General features: G+C 52.6%; 1 protein-coding gene across 2 annotated transcripts in view; it reads left to right on the top strand.

Annotated features, from left to right (window-relative positions):
* The window catches only part of B4GALNT4 (beta-1,4-N-acetyl-galactosaminyltransferase 4), a 178,345-nt gene that overhangs the window by 131,257 nt on the left and 24,612 nt on the right, over positions 1-22,476 (top strand). Inside the window, exons 3-8 of one of the 2 annotated variants that reach the window (XM_019519856.1) lie at positions 8,309-8,419; positions 10,286-10,381; positions 10,935-11,025; positions 11,464-11,564; positions 14,815-14,882; positions 20,028-20,106. In XM_019519856.1, coding sequence (XP_019375401.1) covers positions 8,309-8,419; positions 10,286-10,381; positions 10,935-11,025; positions 11,464-11,564; positions 14,815-14,882; positions 20,028-20,106 — 546 coding nt within the window. Of the gene's footprint in view, positions 1-8,308; positions 8,420-10,285; positions 10,382-10,934; positions 11,026-11,463; positions 11,565-14,814; positions 14,883-20,027; positions 20,107-22,476 lie in introns of those variants that run through there. The other variant, XM_019519857.1, reaches the window with a different exon arrangement.

The following is a 22,476-nucleotide window of genomic DNA, read 5'->3' as shown; positions in this document are numbered from 1 at the left end:
GTAAGTACTTCTATCTTGTCTACTTAGTTCCTTGGGCAGTGAGACATCCTTCCAGTGCATGTGCCATAGTAGAGCTGCCATCTCAACTGGGACACTGGGTGCTTCTTTAAGAAGCATTAATAGTTGCACATTCATCACTGCAGACTGTAGAGGCTCAACTGGGGTCAGGTCCCTTTGTGCCAGGCACTGCATGCCCCAAGTGCTCTGCCCTCCCTGCCCTTCTCTTTTATTTACCTCCCTGCTTCTGTGTCTACCCTGTGGGGCACCTGTGTCAGGCTTTGTATGCCATGTATTAACTTCCAGTGGGGGAAAGGGACCAGCATGTGGGACTGGGAGTCAGCATACAGCAGGTTAGAGGCAGACACAGACCTGATACCTCATTCTGTAACCTTGGGCATGCCCCTTCCCTGGCCCTGTGCCCATCTGCTTGTGGCACTTGGAGCCTTTTGGTGCCCTCAGGGAGCACGCAGAGCCTGTCCCAAGGTTGTTGGGGAGGACCAATCTGGGAGAGCTCTGGAAAGTGCTGTGATGGAGCCTGCCTCTTCCTTTCCACACTCCATAGCCTAAGACAAGATATTCTTACCCTTTCCTTTCCCATTGTTAGAAGTTTAGTTGCCCAGCGTCATTAAATCAAACGCAGAGCATGCAGCCCACAAGGGCTGCTATTGACAGCTGCAGAAGGACTGCCAGTATCACAAGAGAAGGGGGAGCTATGGAGCCAGATTTAACCCCAGGGCATCATTACCAGCTGGGAGGAGGGGCCGCACACTCTACACCAAAGGCAGTGGAAGGATCTGAGGCCTGCGTTTGGCTGCCTTGGTCTCCCAGGGCTGTGGGGTGGGAGGCTCTTAATTCTCCAGTTCAGAAAGAGAGGATGAAAAGAGGAATGTCAGACATCAAAGGGGAAGGATTCAGAGCCTCTCTTCTTTTTTTCTGAAGACCTCCCCTGCTCCAATCATTAGTTTGTTACAGCAGTGGTTATCCTCCCCACACCCCCTCGCAAGCCAGCTGTCTCTGGCTGGGGGCAGAAAGCTGCACTTCCCTTAGTCTCCCTGCTGCACTGCTCCTTCTCAAACCAAGTGCAGAACTAAGTGTGAGCAGGTGATAGGAATAGCACCTGATTCATGGCAGGACTGCATGACACTGAGCAAAGGCATGTTTCCAATAGAGAGCCAAGTCCTTAGCTAGATAGTGACCTGAATGGGCTTTTGGTCCATGAATTTACCCCATACCAAAGAATTTTCTGCTGGATGAGAGGTTGTGCTTTCACTGGCATTGTCTTTTCTGAGGTGTTTACCATAGAACGGACCTGATCTTTGGCAGGGCACATTAGGAGGTGCCATGGTATACCCGAGGAGGTCATGGGTCCACTTGGCTCAGGTGGGCCCCGATGAATCATGCAGGTGCCCACCGTGCATTGCAGTGCTCCAGCAGCCCGCATTAGAGAGCAAGACCTATCAAGATGGGGTTTTGCATGCACACACATGCAGTTCAGTTGTAAGCTGGACCTCTTCCAATCCACCTGGCATACAAAAGAGAAAGAGAGGTTCCCTGATGAATTTTCCTTTGCTGGCTGCAGTTGCAAAAATATCAACAAAGAAATGGAAATGAAGAACCATGCAAGATGTCCTGTCTGTCTTCCAGCAAGCTCTGTTCAACAGTGTTTATACAGGACGGGGGGTCACCCTGTAGGAGCAGGTCTGCTTCTTCCTGCAGCAGTGCATGCCTTTAGGGCAGGGGTTTTCAACCTGTGGTCCCTGGACCCCTGGGGGTCTGCAGACTATGTCTAAGGGGTCTGCAAAAGATGACTGTGATCAATCAAAAGTATGTGAATACCCACATTTACAATTCAAAGGGGTCCAGACCTCCCTTCCAATTTTTTTAGGGGTCTACAAGTGAAAAAGATTGAAAACCACTGTCTAGGGTGTGCCAGTGACCAACACAAAGGTGCTCATTAACAAAACTCTCTGGGTTTCTTTTCTGCAGGAATAGGCAGTGTTGTCTTGTAGGGGGAAGGCCTAGTGCTGGAGGGAAGAGGAAAGAATGGGGGGGGGGAGTTGGAACTGCTGAGCACAGCTAAAAGGCTGAGGAGCAAGGAGAGAGGTGGTCAAATAGCTGCATGAAAGATCAGGTTGCAGAAAAAGCCTGGCATGTGCCCAGACAGAGCCTGCACAGAGTGCCCCTCACAGTGGCCTGAGCCTTCTGGTACCTGGGATGAAAGCGTTGGGGAAGGGGTTCCCCCAGGACTCTCCTTGGCAAGGAGGCATGGTTGGCCAGGGTGGGAGTTCTCCCAGCTCCTAATACTAACCTTGTCATTTGGCACCCCTGAAGAGGGGTGGAGGCATTTCATCCAGCCCTCCTCTCTGCTTAGCGTAATTAAATCATCTGCCTCTCTTGCAATCCTCCATCGCTTACTGCTTGGCTGATCCCTTTGAATTGTGAGGCACAAACACAGAATCAGATTAGCTTAATCCCTTTAAAAGGAAGAGAGGAACCCACAAGGCAGCCTGCCTCCATGGCAGCCCACTCACCTGTCTGGTTCCTAGCAGGGTGAAGGGCACTGTAGTTTTGGATAGGAAACACCCTAGGCCAGCTGGTGGGCGCCTGCCACACAAATACCAGGTTTCTGATCATGTCAGGTCATGCTGCTCCCATCCCATTCTACCAGGAAGGAACTCTCTCCCCAGAGCCAGCCAGGCAGAGCCACTGCATTCAGTCTCATGGGCTGTAAAGAAAACTAATACCAGCTTCCCAGGCTGCAGAAGGGGGCCCTCAGCTGCCTGCTGCTGGGGTCTGGTGGCCCCTGGCCACCCCCACCCATACTGACCATGGCTTATTCCCAGCCTGATCATCATATGTCTGGTCACAGTTTTGCTGCCTCCTCCATAGTCATGACTGGGGACCAGCACCTCAGGATAACAGTACCTCTCACCACTGCTCCATTACTTCACACATACCCTGATACCAAGAACAATGAATGGATGCATCTGAGGGAAGCCAGACAGGAGCTCCCATCCCTGCAGGCTCCTCTGGAATCATGTTCAGTGCACAGCACTGACAGCCAGGAGTCCTCAGCAAACACCTGGCATACCAAGAAGAGGAGAGACTCATGGTTTGCAAAGGTCATAGCTGCTGAGACTCTCAGTCCCTTCTTGATGCAAACAGCCAGGCTTGCTTGTGGCCTTCCTATGGGACAGTGTAGGGGGTTAGCAATGCCCTCCCATGCCAAGGCCATGCCAAACTGGTGGTATTAGGCTGCTGGGGTAATGCTAGACAAGATTCATAGATTGTAAGGACTGGAAGGGACCTCACAAGATCATCGGGTCCAGCCCCCTGCACTAGGCAGGAAAGATAAGTGGGGGTCAGGTGACCCCAGCAAGGTGACTGTCTAGTCTCCTCTTGAAGATTTCTAAGGTAGGCGATTGCACCACCTCTGGAGGGAGCTTATTCCACAGTCTGGACACCCTGACTGTGAAGAGGATTTTCCTAGGGTTAAGCCTGAAACAGTCTTCCTGGAGTCTGTGGCCATTACTCCTGGTTTTTCCCAAGGGTGCCCTGGTAAACAGTTGTTCGCTGAGCCCTTCATGTACGTCCCTCATGTAGCGGTAAGCTGCTACCAAGTCCCCTCTCAGCCTTCTCTTCTTTAGGCTGAAGAGGCCCAAGTCCCTCAGCTGTTCCTCATATGGCTTGCTTTGCAAGTCTGCGATCAAGTCCATGATGGTGGATGGGAAGACTGTGCTTGGTGCCAGGGCACTATAGTGAGGACCAGGGATTGGGATTCAGTTCCGAGATCTTCCACAGGCTTCATGGGGACTTTGGGGAAGTCACCTGACTTCTTTAGGTCCCAACGTTCCCTTAGGCAAAATGGAGTAAATCATAGAAAACCAGGGCTGGAAGAAACTAGCTGCCTGTTCCAGGTGTCTAATAATTACTTCCAGCCCTAAAGGGGACCAAGGAAAGCCCATAAAAGGATGCTGAACAAGCCTTAATGGCCTCCTGCTATGGGGATGGTGGATGCAGGCTGTGAACGTGGGAGACTTCAGTTTACTAGAGGATTTTTATGAGGAGTTGGTAACTCTGCAGGCAGGGAGCAGAACTAGCAGAGGATGGATTACCCAGACCACTCAGTGCCCAAATCACTCATCCAGAGCCAGAAACAAATCAGTGTTTAGACAGAACAGAAAGGGAGAGCTGGCTAAACTGGGTGAAGAAATGAATGGGGGCAGCTGGATGCCTCCAGGCCAGGCGCTAGCCCTCCCAGCTGGTGACTCAGGGAGGCAGATCCAATCCATGTGGGCTGCATGCCTGGAATAAAATAGGTTGGCACATCTCTTAACTTCCACCAGGCACTTCGCACTCATGGTACTGTAGAACAGATCAATGATAATCACATCCCAGGCTTCTCTTGCTTTCACCTTTGCAAAAGAATAATTTACCACCACTTCTTCCTGCTGGAAAGGCTGGTTCCTTTTTAACCCCTTGTGACCTGGCTCTTAGCAGCTAGCAAGAACCCCTGTAATTTTGCTTTCCAAGCAACCCAGAGTTGGATCCACTGGAGAAAGGAAAACCTTTACAGAAATTGTTTCCTGGGAGCAAATTTTCTGGAAGAAATATTCTGGAAAAAAACAAACTGGAAAATAAGGAAAAAAATCATTGGGTGTTAGGTGTTTATTGAAAACCTGGAATAAAGCCTTTTATTCCAACCTTTATTGGAATAAAAATATTCCAATGAAATGAGTCCCCTTGAGGTTCTTTGGTGCTGGTGTCCTCTGCTGGCTGGGAGGATCTGCATCCAACCCTCTGAGTGGGGTAGCAGGATCTTGTCCTACAACAATACTCAGGTGACTTCCATGTTGTTTAGACCAGTGGTTCTCAACCTTTTTTGTACCAGGACCCATTTGTAAACATCAATGGGCAGTCCTGGCACAGCGCCCCCCACTCCTGACCCTCTGCCCCCAGGTCCCAGCCCCCCAGTGTGTGGGGTAGGGGGTGGGTGCGTGGGGCATGGGGACCCCAAGCAGCCCCATACCCAAAACCCTGGCAGCCTGCAAGGAAAAAGCCACAGTTTCCCACATTTGTTTTCCTTTAAAGGAGAATCCATTTTTACAGTTCACAATCCTTTCATATATTCTTACAACCCACTTTTGGGTTGCAACCCACAGGTTGAGAAACACTGATTTAGATGGCTCTTGTTGGCCTGGTGGCCTGTGGAAGCAGTAAAACTGTTATTCAGGAAGGAGCCTGTGACAGTCCTGGCATGTGACCTCTGGGCCAGCTGAGCCCCTCCAGCAGAAATGCGCACTTTCTGCTCGGGCATGAGAGTCCCGGCTTGTCCTGTTACATTGGTGACTGCTGTGGTGGCTGGCTGTCCTGGGCGGATGCTGTGCACTCCAGCCCCACACATCATTGGCTCCCCAATGGTCTCAGTTGCTAAAGGCCATCTCACTGTCCCAGATTGCTTTTGCTGCCTGTCCTTATCAGTGTCATGCCTTGCTGTGACACCCACGTGCAGTGTCTGCAGATGGAGTGGGAGAGAAGGGAGACATGGAGCAGACAGAAAGGCTTTCCTCCCCCTGCCTGCCTCACCACAGGAGCATGCTTGGCTGACATTCAAATCCCAAGAGCCCTGCATGCCCACACATGCCCTATACATGCATTACACCCATGGGCACTAGACCAAGCTGTCTGGGAAGTGGTGAAGCTGGGCTCAGGTATTGGAGGCCAGCACTTGTAAACCAATAGCCCACCTTCCCTTTATGAGCTGCACCCCCTACCCTCTCCTCCCCCTTCACACCCACCATGTCCTTTCCTCTTAGGCTGTACCATAGACATGTCTCTGGCCTCCAGGACAAAGACCACCCCTTATATCAGTGGCTGTCCCAGCGTGCCTCAGCATAGCTGGGTTAGCTGGGCATGGTTTGTGTCCTCTTTCTGCACCTGGGGTGTAAATACCACTGATTATCACTGCTGTGGGTGGATGCCTTTTTATCCAGGAGCAACAGTTTTTTGTGATTATCTTTTATCCAACCAGCTGTATAGTTAGGGGAGCTGTTTGAGAGGCTTTTGGGCCCTTCCTCAGGGCCCTCCCTCTCTCCCCGGGGGCATCCAGGGCAGCGTCTGGGGAAGGGTCATGGCACGGAACAAGTAGACCTGCCAATCACGTGTCTTGCTAGCTCACAAATTTCAGGGATGTGCCCAAATGAGGGAATGCTGCTTTGGAGTTTTCTCTCTCCTTTTACAGATGGGAAAATGGAGGCACTGAGGGGTACTGTGATTGTTTGAGGTGGCACAGCCTGTCAGTGTGAGCTGGAGTCAAGGGGCTGTCGCAGTATTGGGGTCAGAACTCAGCTCCCAGCATTGAGGTCATGGCACAGCGCAGGCTTTCAGAGGCTGCCAGTGCCCACTTCCCTCCTATGCCCCACATGGGTCTTATCAGCCCAAGGCACACGCTGCAGCTGCCGCGATCCCAGAATCCCATCTCCCCCTGAGACATCCAGCACGTGCCCCTTGGCACAGCCCCAGGCTGGTGCCACCCGTGATGCTTCCACCAGCCCTTCCTGCAACCCCACAGAGCCAGGGTCACAGCTTTGGGGGCGTTCCCGGCCCCCTCCCTGTGCCCGGCACAGCTGCATGAGAATTAATTCCACCAGACGGGGAGCTTGACAAGGAGTCGTTTATCACAGGGAAGGCTCTTTGTTTCCTTCTCAAGTACCCTAATCGCCTGGGTAATTTGTCTCTGTGTAATGAGGAGCGGATGGCACAAATGGCTCGGGGCGGGGCTGATTTATTTTCCCCTGGCCTCTGTGCACGCCAGGAATGCTGAGCCCAAAAGGAAAGGAGCATCCCTAGGGCTCCCAGACATGCAGATCCCTCTCGCCTCCTTCTGCATTCATGTCTCCTCCTCTCCAGACACCTGCTTTCAGCTGTGTCCCCACCACAATCTTTACCCCATCTCCTAGTCTGCTGACATGGCTGATGGCCTCCTGGAGTGAACAGGGCTCAGCGCTCTAGCTAGTGTTGCCCAGTTCACCATCTTGCTGAGGTAAATGCCACATGCATCTCACCAGTCTCCTACCTCCCAGTGCTGCCTTGCTCTCTGTCTGTAGGCACAGAGGCTCCCTCAACTTCCTTGCACCCAGGAACAGGCCTTCCTGCCCAGATGTGGCTTCAGCTAGTGCACAGCATGGCAGCTCATCTGTTCCAACCCCTGGTCATTGGGGACACCTCTTCCTATGTCCTACTGCCTGCAGGGGCTCCCCAGCTCAGAGTCTGCAGGGCTGGGCCCCTATAAGGGACAGGAACAAGTCCAGGGTTCCCTGAGCTCTATATTACCTGCCAAGCTCAGTCCTTCGATGTCACTTCCTCAAATAAACACTTTCTTACCTCCCATCCCTTCATCCCGACAATACCCAGATCAGATTCTGTGCCTGTAGGCTGCGAAGGGAAAGAGTGAGCATCCAAGCACACCCCAGTGCATCCTGCCATCTCCCTTCCCCGCCTGTCTGTACTCACCTGTTCTCTCTCATCTGGCACTCAGACTGTAAGCCAGCTGAGACAGTCTGTCCACTCCACCCCCTGGTCACTGGGGTGTTTCCCTCTGTGCCCTGCTGAAGTCCCCAGGCCGGGGGCTGTAAAGGGGCAGGGAGTGTATTAGGTGTATGCAGCTGCTTGCACAATGAGCATTAATCCCTGATCCAGGCCTTGAGGAGCTGCTGCAATGCAAATAAATGACGGTGGCAGTCAGTAGGGAATGTTGCTGTTAAAAGGGTGCTGGGTACTGAGAGGATGGACCAGAAAGGCCCTGGAGTCTCTGGCATGCACTCAGAGTTTGCTGCCCCATCACAGCAGTGATCAGGCTAGCCCTGGCTGGCAATTCCAGGGCTACAGCAAACAAAATAAGATGGTTAGAGCCCACGCTGCTTCTTGCAAAGGAGTTGGTGCTACCAGATCCCCTGTTGAGGCCATTCCTATAACACAGCCTAAAATCTCCCCCTGGCTTCCATGGGATACAGGATCCTGTCCTAAGCTGCTGCACAGCATCACTGGGGGAGGTTGTTTAACAGCAGTGTTGGCTTCTCAGAGGGGGCTTCACTTCCCAGGTAGCTAACATCATTTGCTGGGCTCACACCTCTGCTGCTCAAAGTTGGGCAGCTTCTCTGATGTCAGAGGCCACTTACATTGGCACCAGCAGCAGAGACTGTGGCTTCTTCACTGCAAAGCATGCTGGGATGGGAGGTTTGCATCCCCCTTCTCCAGTGACCCCCTCCATGGGTGGCTCTTCTCTCATTGTCTCCTGTTCCCTCAACAGAACGAAGGGCAGGATGGTGACAGCTGGTTTCCACGAGGTCAAAGACCAGACCGAGCTGGAAGGGCCCCTGTCCTGAACATGACCAAGCATGTTCTGCCCTGGAATGACCAGGTAAGCAGGGGCAGGGAAGTTCTGTTTTGGGGGAGTGGAGGAGGCAGAGCCAGGGAAGAAGGAAGAGGTTCTGGGAGAACGACTGCAAAAGTGGGCATCTTCTTTCCCCCACTGATACATGGACAACCCTCCAGTAATAAAGACTATTGCAGAGCCTTGGGTGCATCTGCCCAGCTGGCTGCAGCTCTTCAATGCTATTCTCCAGGGCTCATGCCTCCCTCTCTAAGCCAACCCCAGGCCAGGAGGTATTGTGACAGCATCAGCCCCACAGCCAAGAGAGAACAGAAGCCATGGAGTTTCATACATCGCATCTTGCTAGAGGACGTAAACCATCAGGATCCCTGGCCCTAGCCCCATGCATGGTGCCCCACAGCAGAGCTGTAGTCAAAGCACAGTTTGGGTCAGAGCTCAGTGCTGTGACCCAGATAACCAGCCACCTGTGCCCCAGCACCTACCTGCATAATGAGCTCATAAATTATTCCAGCTGCAGCTCCTCTGCTTCTGTGACAGTGTGGAAGTCCCTGTGGGTCCTAGGCTGTGGCTGAGAAGTGCTGATTAGCAGAGTAGGATTAGAGAGGAGGGGCAAGGGTACTGGGCACTGCTCCCCAGGCCTCCTCTGGGTGACTTCTGTGATTAGATCATACAAAGGAGGTATCCCAAAAGAGTGAGATCCAGGCCACATCATTGCCTGGTGGGCTCTGCTCTGGGACCAAGTATGAGTATTTGTCCATTGTCCTGGGAACTTCCTCCATACAGCCACTCCATACAGCCACTCAGATTCCCCTTTGAAGCAAAGAGGAGACCCAGTGGTCATCTCAGTGTCAGTCACTGCTCAAGGGCCCCCCTTGCTCATCCTTTGGGTGGTCTTCTGGTGAGTGGCTTAGATCACCCCATGCAGCCTCAGTTCTGGATCTCCTCATGGCCATCCACCCTGGGCTGGTCAAGTGGCTGGACTAGGCTCAGAGCTTTTTGAAAGGGAATCACTATACTGGGCTCTCCAGGAATTTCCCTGGAGGTTCTCCCTTCCCTGAGCATGCCCACATGCAGGAAGGTCCTGGCCTGCTCATTCTCCAGCATGCGTCTGTCTGCAGCCATCCCAGCTCAGGTGGCAATGGGCTCTGACATGAGTCTGGAGGCTGCACTGTCTCCTCCACTCAGGCTGGGTCTGGCAGTTTAAAAAGATGTAAAGTGTGTTATAGGCCCCCTTCTGTGCTCAGTCATGGAGAATATGATTGTGTTACAACCCTGTAGCCAGGGCTTTAGCCCTTTACCACAAGCTGTAAGCAGTAGCTGCTTTCTTCTCTGTAGTTTCAGTCCTGGGGTGTTGGCTAAGATGGTGGCTGCTGAGCAAAATAATAGCTGGTACTTCCTTGCCTTGCTGTGAAGCTGGGAGGATTGTCAGGAGAGGCAAGAAATCTGGGTCATTGCTGAACGAGTCAGTGAACCTCTAGTACCAGGTCTCTGCAATGATGTATGTATGGGTGAGGGGGCTGTTTGGTCTCGGTGGAAGACTCTTGTCACTGAAACTTGAGCTCAGCCTGCATGGATACCATGCTAGGTCCTTGGCTTTCTTTTGGCTTCCTTTTGCCCAGGGTTTTGCTCTGTCTGGGTGCAGATGATAGAGAAGGCTTCTACAACTTTGTCCAGTTTGGTAATTTACTCCTGTTTCAGCCACTGGCACATCTGTGACTAGAGATCTCTTCACCACAACGAGTGTGAGCTCAGCTGGTTCACTGGGGTCTAATCCAGAGACTTCTTTGGACGTTGGATATGATCTTTCACTGGTGCTGTTGGGTGCTCAGGGGGTTTCTGGCTTTTGGGGCAGGGAGTGTGCTCACATCCCCATGTGGGGTTGTCATTTTGCAGTACAAAGGGAAGGCAAACCTGCACGTCTTCGAGGACTGGTGCGGAGGGGCTGTGAGGCAGCTGAGGAAGAACCTTCACTTCCCGCTTTTCCCTCATGTGAGTCCCAAGCCCTTCCTGCTCTGGGGAGGAGGCATGATCCCTTCTGTCTGCTATGCGGCGGGGGGTTAGGGAGTGGATGAGGGTGGTTCCCGTCTCCCTCAACAATGAATGGGCCTAGTCAGTCCCCTCTTGCCCTGAGTTTGATCTCTGCCAAACCATTCAGACCCTTGGGGCCAAGCCAGTGCCCAGTGTAGTCACTGCCAGTCCTTGTATCAGGTGCTGATCCCAGTGGAACTAACCAGGCTCCATGGGGAAGCTGTCTCTGGGGAAAATTTGCTGATACAGGGGCCAGATGGTCACCACTCGCTCAGGCTGCCCTAGACAGGAGAGTGAAGGGGGGACTTCGGCCTTCCACTGGGGAGGCAGTAAGGATGCCCCTGTTGCTGGGGACCAAGGAAACAGGACCCTTAAAATAGCAGGGGGCCATGGGGTGGAACCAGGCTGTAGGGACGGGAGGGCTCTCCTGCCTTGTCCATGAGGGCACAGTGTGAGCCCAAGGTGCATGATGCATTCCTGCTCCTTCTCACTCCCTCTCTCTGCCTGTTCGCAGTCTCGCATGACAGTGAAGAAACTAGCTGTGTCACCCAAGTGGAAGAATTATGGGCTGCGGGTCTTTGGCTATATCCACCCCTTCAAGGATGGTTAGTGTCTGCACCAACCCCACGACCCACCTCCTATAGCTGGGCTGGGTGGGGGTTGCATAGAAGACCTTGTCTCCCCAAGCCTTGTCCCCCCCCGCCCCGTCTCAAACATCAGCCTTCAGAACCAGGAATAGCTGTGGAACTACAAAGGCCTTCTCCTCGCCACCTGCCACTTAGTCCCAAGGGATTGCTCTGGGGATGCTGAGAGCTCCAGTCCCAGCTGGACAGCTGCAGAGCTGAGAGTCCCTAATGCACTGAGTTGCATGAGGACTGCAGACTCCAGTGCCCTCACAACTTTGCCCCCTCACTGTCCTTGCAAGACAAAAAATGGCCTTCAGTCTGGCACAGGCTTCCTACCACCACTGGTCCATACTGCCACCGATTGCTCCCTTTGCTTCATGGCCCCATCTAACATTTCTGTTTTTTCTTTCCCCATAGGGGACTTCCAGTTCTCTGTGGCATCAGATGACAATTCAGAGTTCTGGCTCAGCTCTGACGAGAGTCCGGCCAACACTCGGCTGGTGGCATTTGTGGGAAAGGTAGGGCACCCTCTTCAACTTCTCCCCTTAGCCTTCCTGCCACCTAGGTGCCATCAACCTGTGCAGCCAGTGCTGCTGAGCTGTTGCAGACTCCAGGCTCTCCCTGCACTCTTTATTGTCCCCATGCTAATAATACTGTCTGGTGGAAAAAGCCCCTTGGTGAGATGGTTAAGTATAACCAGAAGCAGGAGAATTGCCATGGGGTTCCATAAAAGACTTGAGCAGGTCCAGCTGTGATCCTGACATCTGGAGGATGTCTCAGCCCAGCCCCAAGGCATGTACCAAGCACCATCACACATGTGCCTGCTGTGTCCTGAATATGGTGCTGCAGAAGGGCTGAGAGGGCACCTCTGCCCCCAGTGTTTGCTTTCACTGCCTGAAAACCATCAGTATCTGTTGTAGCCCCCTTGCTTTACTGTGCCAGGTTAGGATGTTAAGTCTTGTGTTGTCAGGTTAATGTCAGTTTTTTCTAAGAGGTTAGATCATGGGTAGGTATAGCGTGGTTTGGATAGGGATGAACCTTCCTTAGGCTGGGATTAGACTAGATGACCTCTCGAGGTCCATCCCTTCCAGCCCTACATTTCTATGATTTCTGTGATTTCTCTGATCCTGTGAGCTGGCCTCTGGGAACAAAATTTAATTCACTTTGATGCTGTAAGGGGGTGCTTTTTATTTTGCAGCAATTCTGAAGAGACTATATCCAGCTATTTCAGTGAATTAAGACATAGAAGGGAGGGGAGCTTTATTTCCACTCTTCATGGAAAGACTGTGAGGATTTTGCCTTTTAATAATGTGCAAAATGGCAACTAATTGTAGCAGAGCCACTGCTCTTAGCAGAGACAGGGTCCACTGGCCTCTGGTGGGAAGATGAAGAATAAGGGACAGGTGAGAACTAATGAAAATGGTGCTAGACAGACAACTTCCTTATTTCCTTAAATCTCACCTTTGCCATAACGTCTTTAATGGCAGCATGTGGCAAGGGAAAGGGGTGGGATGTGGGGGCTCCTAGCTGCTAACAATCAAGAGGATTGTTTTCCTTTTATATTTGGACCATTGAACCACTCACCTGTTTCAGTCCCCACTCCACGTCTTTAACAGTTCCCAGCACCAACTGCTTCAGGGAAAAGTTGCAGAAAGCCTGCAGTGAGCTGATGAGGGGCCAGCTGCTCTACACACCCCCAATAGCAGCAGTGAGAGACTGGTTTGAGCCCCAACACATGAAGTTTGCTACCAATTCCAGAATTTCCATTAATATTAGCTGTCACAGAGCTAGATATTCCCACGACCATTGGAAGTGCCTAATTCTGGGTTAAGTCTTTGGCCTCAGTGACTTCTTGTGGCATAGAGTTGGCCAGTCTGGTGACACATGTAGAAAAGCAAATCCTTTGGTTGTTTTTAGCTTTTCACCTTGTCCTCACTTGCTTTATCCCCATCTGTTGTTTCTCATCCTGTGTTTAGCTTGTGAACCTTTGGGGTCAGAAATGAGAGACAACAGCCCGCTCTGTCACCCACAGACCCCATCTGTCTTGTTATTATTTTAGCAGGGGATCTCTCCCCTTCTAGTGGAAGGCAGCAGGAGCAGTGTAGCAGGAATCAGGCTGGGGGAAATGCAGCCTGCAGAAAGTGGAGCTACAGGGCTGAGCATCTGATGAGGGAGACTAAGAGCCTTTGTGGCAGATTTGAGGATTGATAGCACCTTGCCCCTGTTTTGCAGATAGCCAGTTCAAGAGACTAGAGGAAGAGGAGTCAGGGACTATATGAGCCCTGGCACAGGGCTGAGAGGTCACTTTGACTCATACTAGTCTGAGTTAGATCTCTATGGTGTAGGAGCTCTGCAGGGAGCTGAAAAGGAAAAGCATTTGGGTTTGGGGTTAGGTTCATGTTAACTGTGAAGTTTGGGGTGGCTTAAAGAGGAGGAGGAGGTTACTGGTGAGGTGCCTGTGAGATATTCCATGTTGTGAGAGGCTAAGACCCAGACAGAGCCCTGCCAGGATCTGGGACCCAGTGGACAGCTAGGGACTAAAGCCTAGGGAGAAGGGCCAAAGCCTGAAAGAGCTAGGGGGCTCAGACAAGACCAAGTTCTGCTCAGGCTAGGGAGTGTAGATTGGGCAGACTGGCAGGCTGATAATGAGCAGGGTGGAGGCAAGGCATTGAAAGCTGAACTCTGGTTCTCTAAAGGCAGCCTCGTAAGCATAATAATTTTAACATCAAGACATGGCAAGAGAGAGAATGAGGCCAGATTGGGGCAGTCGGAGAAGGAGATTGGGCATAGTGTGGTCCCTCAGGGGTGCTACAGCCATCCCTGCAGGCACACTCCATTACAGTTATACACACGTTTGAGGCCTAATCCAATGGCTCCCTTGCTGGTAATGCTAGGTTCTACCACAGCACAACCAAGCACGTACTCAGCAGCTTGGTCTGGAGCTCAGTGGAGCCAAGAGAAAGAGTCTCAGGAGACTTGGGTGACTTTCAGATGCTCCTCTAGATGCTGCCTTCCACTTTCCTGTCACAGAGCCACCCATGGGCACACAAAGGCCTGGCTACATTTTCAATAAGTCCATATCCTGGACCATGTGTATTCCCTGATGCCCAGTGATGATTAACTGTGCTGCCCTGCCCCACTTTTCCCCAGTGCACCTTGAATTCCCTTTGATAAACTACATGAGGGAGTTCTCTTAGGCCCATTGCATCATTGGGCTTTCAGCTACACGGAAGTCCTGGAAGTCAGTGCTCTGATTCCTTCGTTAGTTGTAATGCATGTAAAAGCCAATGCCAAATCCTGTGTCTCCTCTGCAAGGGAGAGGATTTCCAACTTGTAGGAATCTCTGTGCTTTCAGGTGGGATAGTCATAACCCTGTCTGACAGGGACTGGGAGGCCTTGCTACCCTCTCTGCTGGGTATGGTGTCAATATGTGCTTACAGTCTGTGCCCAGATCTTCCAGGGACCTAGCATCCCACGGGGTACCCAAGCTGTGAGCGCTGCTGGATACAGGGCCTAACCTGATGGGACTTTGACTCTTCACTAGTGGCTTCCTGGCACTGCAATAATCCAGCTAGATGCTAAAAACAATGCTCAGGCTTCAATGGAGTGCATAGGTAGGACACAAAGGTGCCACACATGTGCTGCCTTTGTGGGTAGGTGTCAGTAAGCCCCTGCCCCAGCCAGACTGTCTCCTTCCAGTGGTGTTAAATGTGGCTCTTATACTGGCTCCTTCTCTTTATCTCTCTTTTGCCTTCTGTCTCTCCCCAGCTGGGCACTGAGTGGACAGCTCCGGGGGAGTTCGCCAAGTTCAGCTCTCAGGTCTCCAAACCGATCCGGTAGGTGTGACCTTTTCCAACTCCTGTGCCAGCTTGACCCTGGCCATACCTCGTTGCAGCCACTGTGTCACCAGCAGTGAGCAAGGGATGAAGGGAACCACACAGGGCAGGAGTGGGGACATGGGGGAGCAGGCCTGCAGGGAGCATCCTGGGGCCTATACCCCTGACTTCCAACCTCACTCCATTATTTCTCCTTTCCCTGCCCACCACGCCTGTCCTCCTCTCTCATACCCCCTGCCACATTCTGTGTCATGCTGGAGGGCTGTTTCTTTCCCATCACCCAGCCTAGCCTGCTGGATCTAGCAGAAGCTGACAGGTCTATTCTAGGCTTGTCTCTGCCTGCTCTACCAGTTTGTTGTCAGGCAGCATATTAGCACCTGGGCCTGATGGCCCTTACCTTCAGCTCCATGTCACAGCTGCCCTTGCTCTGAGCATCAGCCCCAGCCCCTGCAGCATAAAGGGGGAGTCCAGGCTGCAGAAGCAAGCCCAAGAGCTTTGACATTCTGGATCAAACTGGTTGTTGGGCTCTGTCCTGGGTGAGGTGCCTTTGCTCCCACCCCCGCCCCAGCATTAACTCTGCCCATTGGCCTCTATCCTGGCTACTTCATACCTGCTGGGTCCCTCAGGAAGGCCCCAGTATGTGGCTCCAAGCATAAAGAACGGAGCACGCAAAGTTCTGTAGCCAATTTTGGGACTCTGCTATTGCCCTGCCAATAGCTCTGATGGACAATACAGCAAGGACGCACTGTGAATGCTGATTGTTTCCCCACTGGCAAGGAGAGAGGCAGGCAAAAGCCAGAGAGGGGCTCTGTCCAGACAGAGGAAGGAGTCTGAACAGCAGTAACCCTGTGTGAAGAGCAGAGGCGCCTGAGTAGGGTTTGGCTGTGGGCCACATAAGCAGCTTGGCAGCTCCAGAGGGCTGCTCCTGTGCCCAAGAGGGGCCCATCTCAGCTGCCTGCCCTAGGCTGCTGGTGTCATTGTGCTGCCAGGAGCCAATAGGCAGGGCCACTATGACCCAACAAAGCAATGCATGCCAGGACAGGGGCTGCCTTTTGTGGGGATATGCTGAACTACACCAGCTCCCTTAGGTTCATTCTGGGCAGTGTGCACTCAGCCTCATGGACCATGTCTCCATTTTTAAAGATAAAATGTGTGCATCAGGGGGCAGGGTAGTAAGTAACAGGCTTCAGAGTCAGGCATCTTGTGTTAGCATCAACCAATTCAACCCTGCCCACAGGCTGGAGTGGGATACCTCCACTTGAGAGGGGCTGGGGCTCTGGGAGTGGCAAGGTTGTGTGAATTCTCAGTCCTTCCACGTAGTGCTTTCTCCCCTGTGTACAATGCTAGTGTTATGTTCTGCATCCCGTCATGCCCTCATACCTGTGGGTTTTCCCACCACTTTATATATATACCACTGATATACTGAGCCCCTCATCACTTCTGGGAGATGGGGAGGAAGACTAGCTCTGTTCCACAGACAGGAGAGCTAAGGTGCTTTGCCCAGGGCCATAAAACCAGTCTGGGACAGAGCCAGGAACAGAGCTCAGGCCACGAGACTGCCTTTCCTGGCTTGGCCAGTGCTACCTTTTAAGAGCAGATGTTTAGCTCTTTCCCTTTCTTTTATTTACCCTTGCATGTGTGTATAGTGGGCCTTTGCCTCCATCACATTTGCTAACAAACCTGACAGGGATAGCTGCTGCCAGGATCAAATCTGGGGTGCCCGCAAGCCTCCAGCAGTGGCCAGTATCAACTGTGGGAGGCAGGCAGTGGCTGATTTCCCCCCAAGAACGTTTCATCCAAAACACAAGGTCTCATCTTCCCCTCACAACTCTTTGCTGTAGCTCGACATCCCCCTCTGAGTTGCATGAATACTCCAGGACTCTTGGAGCTTCTGGACTCCACACTGCCCCATGGCAGGGGGTCCACTGGCTCACTACCCATGGCCCCTCACACTGCTCCTTGTCCAACAGGAGGAGGAGGAGAGCTCCTTGGGCACAGCCGGCAGCCACAGCCCTCCCCTTCTCAGTAGTTCAAGTGCCATGATTTGTTGCCATAGAAACTATAGGGTTTCAAGTGAATTCACTGCCTCCATCTCCCTGCCCAGGTCCCCTGTCTGATATGAGGGGATGACAAGTATGTTCTCCCTGCCTTCAACCTGGATCCAAGTGACTTCAGCCCAGTTCTTATTTCCTTCCCTGCCCAGGGGGACATTCCTGGCCATCAGCCCTTCCCAGTCAGGTGCTGGGCTCCAATCTAGGCCACTCCCAGAACCCAGGAGGATTTTTCTGTCAAAGTCTGCTGCCTCCCAAGGAGCTGAGATGCTCCCCGCCCTGCTGATCTCTGCCTCCCTTGGTGCTAAGCTGGAGTCTTGCACCAAATTCCTTTGCTCTGAAGTTGCTGCGTGCCCGGGTGCCACAGCTGCCCTTGCAGATGATTAGCTAGGGACAATATGATCCTCTTAATCTAATTAGGATGGCAGCAAAAGGAAGTGGGAGGGAAGCGTTGGTGGCAAGATCATTTGGGCACACATGCCACATACAATTAGACGCTGCTGACTGGAGCCCGGCCAACCAGGAGCTGGGACAGCAATCTCTCCACGTGCATCCCAGTGTTCCCAGGAGAAGTTTGAGCAACACAGGGGAGGGCCCCAATCCTTGGGCAGCAGCAGCTGGCTCAGCCTAGTAACACACACAGCCTCATCCCCACAGGGGCTGCCTGTGTCATGGGGTGGAGTTGAGTGCTACGGACTTCTGAAAGATGACCCCATTCTGCTCTGCACCCATATCACACCTTACTGTCCCAGCCAGCAATGTCAGTGCACTAGATTAAATGCCTAGCTACAGCTCCCCTGCTATCCCAGACCTGTGCTGCCAGCCCACCCAACTCCTAGCTGTGACCCCTGCCCCCTGCCTTTCTGCTCCAGGAACCTCCTTAAGCAGAGGCTGCTAGTGTGACAGCCTCACTCCCTGAGGTGGACAGATGCAACCTTAGCACTCTAGCATGTGTTAGGTTGCATCCGGAGGCCTCAGTAAAGCCCCTGCCCCTCTGCGCTCTTTCTCAGAAGTGCTGCTTCTCTGCCTCACACCATCCGGCAGCTCTGGCCTGCCTGTGCTGTCCCCACAAAGCACCAGCAGGCTGATGGGGAAGACGGGTGGAGTGTCCCAACCACCAGATGCTGTTGGAAGTTGTTGCTCATCCTGGACAGATAGAACCCATTGCCCAGACCATTTAGATCCCCCAAGGGCCCTTCCTGGAGCCAAAGGTCTTGCCAAAGCCCTCCGACCTCCCTCCTCAGCCTGACACCAGAGCTGCCGAAACATTTGCCAGCCTGCCATGGCACAGCCCACAATTCAGCTGGCTGTAGCCAGGCTCAGTGTCCCTCTCAGAGCAGATGAAAGCTGGGATCAGGCCTTTACCTGGCCTCTTGGCCCATTTGCCTGTGAACTCCAGTTAGCTGAGTCAGGCCTCTTACCCACAACCCTGCCTGAATACCAAGGAGTCTGGGCCAGCTGCCCTTGTTGCCTTGCCCAGAGGCTGAGGCTCGGGCTCATGCCCACAAAAGTGCACAATGAAACACCAGCCAAAGAGGTTAGCAAGCCTCTTCCCTTCACCACCTGCCGCAGCATAGCACAAGAAGCACCCAGGTTTAGGTCACTTCCCACCACCTGTTTCCACCACCGAGAGGGTGGAGAATCGATCCCAATGGTGTTGCCATGGCAGCAGTGACAGGCAGCCCCCCCCCCGAGGTGGCGGGGAGAGCAGTTCAGCTGGCTGATGGGGGCTGACAGGCAGCACTCAGAGAACAGCAGGCTCTCAGCATCCCCCCCAGCCTCTGCATCTCATCGCTGCCAGGGCAGCACAGGAGCTGGCATCTCCTGAGCAGAGCTGTCAGCAGCACTCTCCTCACTTCTCTCTCTTCCCTTTGCATTCTTATAGTCTCCCTCCCCCCTGCCCCTCAGGCCACCTACCCCCTCTCTTCTCTCTCCAGAGACAGCAGCTCCAGAGACAGCAGAACATCTCTTTGCTTGACAGCAGCCTTCTCATTTCCTTGCCTCATATCCCATAGCTTGGAGGGGAAGCACAGGGCCAGCCTCCTACCCCCTGCTTGTCCTGAGCTGTGAGCATGGCCCATCAGGGGCTGCAGGCTGTGCACAGCCCCTGAGGATGGGAGAGAAGCAACAGAAGCAGCAATGGAGCCAGGATTTCCCTGCTAGGGGTGAACAGGCCATTGGGTCGGGCAGCCTTCTGCTCGTATGCATTTGTTCTCCTGCTTGCTTATCCTGCTTCAGCAGCCCCTCAGCATGGCTGCACTAGGCAGCAAGCCCTGTTCCAGGCTGGTTTACTATGGCCATCCCTTTTGTTTCTTTCCCTCTCCTGGATCCCATGAGCCAAGGGGCTTCCTGCTGGCACCAGCTCCCTCCCAGCAAGGGGGAATTGAGTTCTGGCCTAGCAAAATGCAGGCAGGATTAACTGGGTAGGAGGGTGCAGTGATCATTCAGGAGGTGTGGTTCTTAGGATGTTGAACAAGCCATTGAACTGTGTGCAGCTGGCTCAGCGGCATCCCCTCCTTGACACCACCCACTTCCTTTGCTGCTGCAGGGTCAGGGGATCAACAGCCTCTCTGTTCTCTCTTTGCTGCTGCAGTCAGTGTGGGGCTGGCTAGGGGTCTTCCGCCAGGCCTGTGTGCCATTTCCCAGGTAGCTCCCATCGATACAGATGTCACAAAGATGCTCTGAGTTCCTCTGCTCAACCCCTTGTTCTGCAGAGGTCAATGCAAAGGCTCAGTGGAGTCAATGGATCAGGTCCTCCATGCCAACATAGGCAGGAGAAGCCCCAGCACTGAGGAGCTCTGACTGCTGTGGGTGGCCAAGCTGTGAGTGCCAAGACCACCACCTTGTCTGTCCAAGTGGGAGTGATAGACTGAGTGGCAAAAAGCCTTCTAGGCAGTGCCTCTCCTGAGGGGTTGTTAGAGAGCATGGGAGGACAGCCCCTCGTGCTGTCTGTCTGTGATGGGTTTTGTGCCGGGGTTCCCTCTTGGGGCCAGCATGTCACTGGGTGCTCCGTGGAGGGAGAAGCAGGGAGGCCACTGTCGGGGGAACAAAGCCTCTGTGTGCTAACAAACTTCTCTGTCTCCCTCCTGCACAGCCTCATGTCCTCCCGACGCTACTATTTTGAGTTGCTCCACAAGCAGGATGACCGGGGATCAGACCATGTGGAAGTGGGCGTGAGTAAAATTGCCTGGCTCCTCCTTGCCTAGTGCACACTGCTGCCATGACCAGGGCCAGGGCCAGGGCTCTTGCTGCTATGGGCACAGACACTTTGTGCTGGGACAAAGCTGGTAGTGCAGAGAGAGATTTCTTGAGGAGTCTGCAGGGTGTGCTACAGTCCTGGTCAAAGTCCAGATGTAAACCTGTGTCCAAAGGGTGCAGATGTGATATTTTCACCAGCAAGGCTGGCTTTCTTGGGAGGAAAATGGGGAATGTTTGCACTTACAAATGAACTCCTCCCCTCTATCCCTGCCCTACACACCTTCCCTACATACACACCCAACTGCATCCCATTGGAAACCTGAGCCCTGACACCCACTGGCCCTTTTCTGCTTTCCCTGCTCCCTCCTGTTCTTTGAGCTTGTAACTGTCCAGTTTAAGCTTCCTAGTCTCTCTTTCCAAGGGGACCTGTAGTTCCTGCTTCCGGAGTTGGCTTTTCCTCTCCTTAGAGATGTTCACAACTCCTTGTTGGCTTTCATCATCTTTGTGCAGCATGTTGGGCAGGGCATCCTAGCAGGCAGTGCCACCATGTGCAGCTGCATCCTGGCATCTGGCTGATGTCTCTCTCTGCACAGGGAGCTGTGAGGCCCTCACCCTCACCTGTAAGGCAGTGTCCCCCTTTCTGGAAAACCTGCAAAGCAAATAGGCCAGGTCTTCCTTGAATCAGTTTTGCATCTGGGTGCCTGACCTGAAGTGTACTCAGCCTGGTTTTCAGATCCATTGAGCACCCATCTCTCCAACTGAAATGAGCAGGACCAGCAGGTTAGGTCAGAAGATGCTTAGAATATCTGGAAGGCTAAGCCCTCAGCATCTCAAGCAGGGTACCCACAAATCAGAAACTGCTTTTTAAAGTGTTGGCCCCACAGTCCCTGCAGCTCTAGGCTTTGTGGTGGAGATGGAGCCAAACATGTCCTAGGGGTAACTCCTGCCCTGCTCAGTCTCTGCCCTAAATTCCCAGCTCCCACCTCAGCTGCATGAGACACTGATTTCTGCAGAGAGGCACTCCTCAAGGCACCATCTTGCTATTTCCTCAACTGCTTCTGGGTCTCTAGCAGCCACAAGACCTGGATTTGTAAGGTGAAAAGCAAGTCAGAGGGGGAGAGGGAAGGGACCCTTTCAGGCATTCCTAAAAGAAGTAAAACAGAGAGGAACCATAATGTATCTTTGCCTTTGCAGTTTTCCAGGGTACCTCTGAGAACTTAAGAGCTTGTCTGTACAGTTGCTTCCATTTAAAGGGATATTTTAAAATTAGCATTAGGTAAACCTGAGAAGAGGGCAGGGTGGATCGTTTCGAGTCAATACAAACCTGAGAGCCGTCAGTACAGCTTACATCAATTAGAAACAGGTTTACATTAAGCCAAAATAAGTCACTCTCAAACTAGGGTAGAAGCAGGAATGTTCACTGGCTTAACTGCTTTGGCTTGGGGGAAAAATATTGATTTAAGTTAAATCAATGCTATTTCTGTGCATAGAAAAGGGTGACAGAAGAAGCTGGGCAAAATGGAGATGTCTGAGGGCCTGCTGACTTCTCTGAGCTCTCTATCAGTCCCCAGTTGATAACTTCAATAAAATCTGTCTTGTGCAGAGGAGATGTTCCCAGCTCCTGTCTGGAACATCTGTCTCTTGGCAATTCCAATCTCTCAGGCTCAGAATACCCGTATGGCTGGCTTTAAAAACAGCAGGCTAATCTGCCCTTTTGCAACAGCTCTGTGGGCGTCTGTCTCAAATCCACCACTCTGTTCCCAAAGCCTGAACAATTACATACGGAAATGAGCTCCATTTAGGTAGCACCCAAACCCATAAATGCCTTGTGCTCCCTTACTGGTACTGCCACAGCTCATCATCATGGTTTCAGAATGGCTCTGAAATCTGTAATGAGGCTATCACAAGCACAGGGGGCATTCAAACGGACCCTTGTTAACATGTTTTGGGATAGGGGGATGGGGACCAATCCTAGTTCAGCAGGAAAGGAGGGGCTGGAAAGCTAAGACATAATATTGTCTACCTATCTGGATCACCCTGAAGAGAGGGGCAGGGGGAAAAGTCAAGAAGGAAAAAGGATCTGCTATGAGCTGTTGTGTGGTTCTTGATAGAGAATCTTCCCTTTAGCTAGGATTCATTTCAGTGCCTTCATTTCAAGTGAGGGGCTTTGCTAGCTGGAAACATCTTAGATGCCTTCTCCTCAAGATAAAATGTTCCTTGTCTCCAAGGGACTCCATCTCATTTTGATTCCTCTCAGCACAGCCCCGCTCCTTTCATGGAAGCCTTGCCAGCACTGAGGGCTGCTCGAGGTGAAATGCTAGCCTTTTTTAAAGAGACTCCATTCA

Source organism: Gavialis gangeticus, unplaced genomic scaffold, assembly GCF_001723915.1.
Source record: "Gavialis gangeticus isolate Ggan-Ray unplaced genomic scaffold, GavGan_comp1, whole genome shotgun sequence".
NCBI classification, from domain to species: Eukaryota; Metazoa; Chordata; order Crocodylia; family Gavialidae; genus Gavialis; species Gavialis gangeticus.
This window is presented reverse-complemented; position numbering and strand designations above follow the sequence as displayed.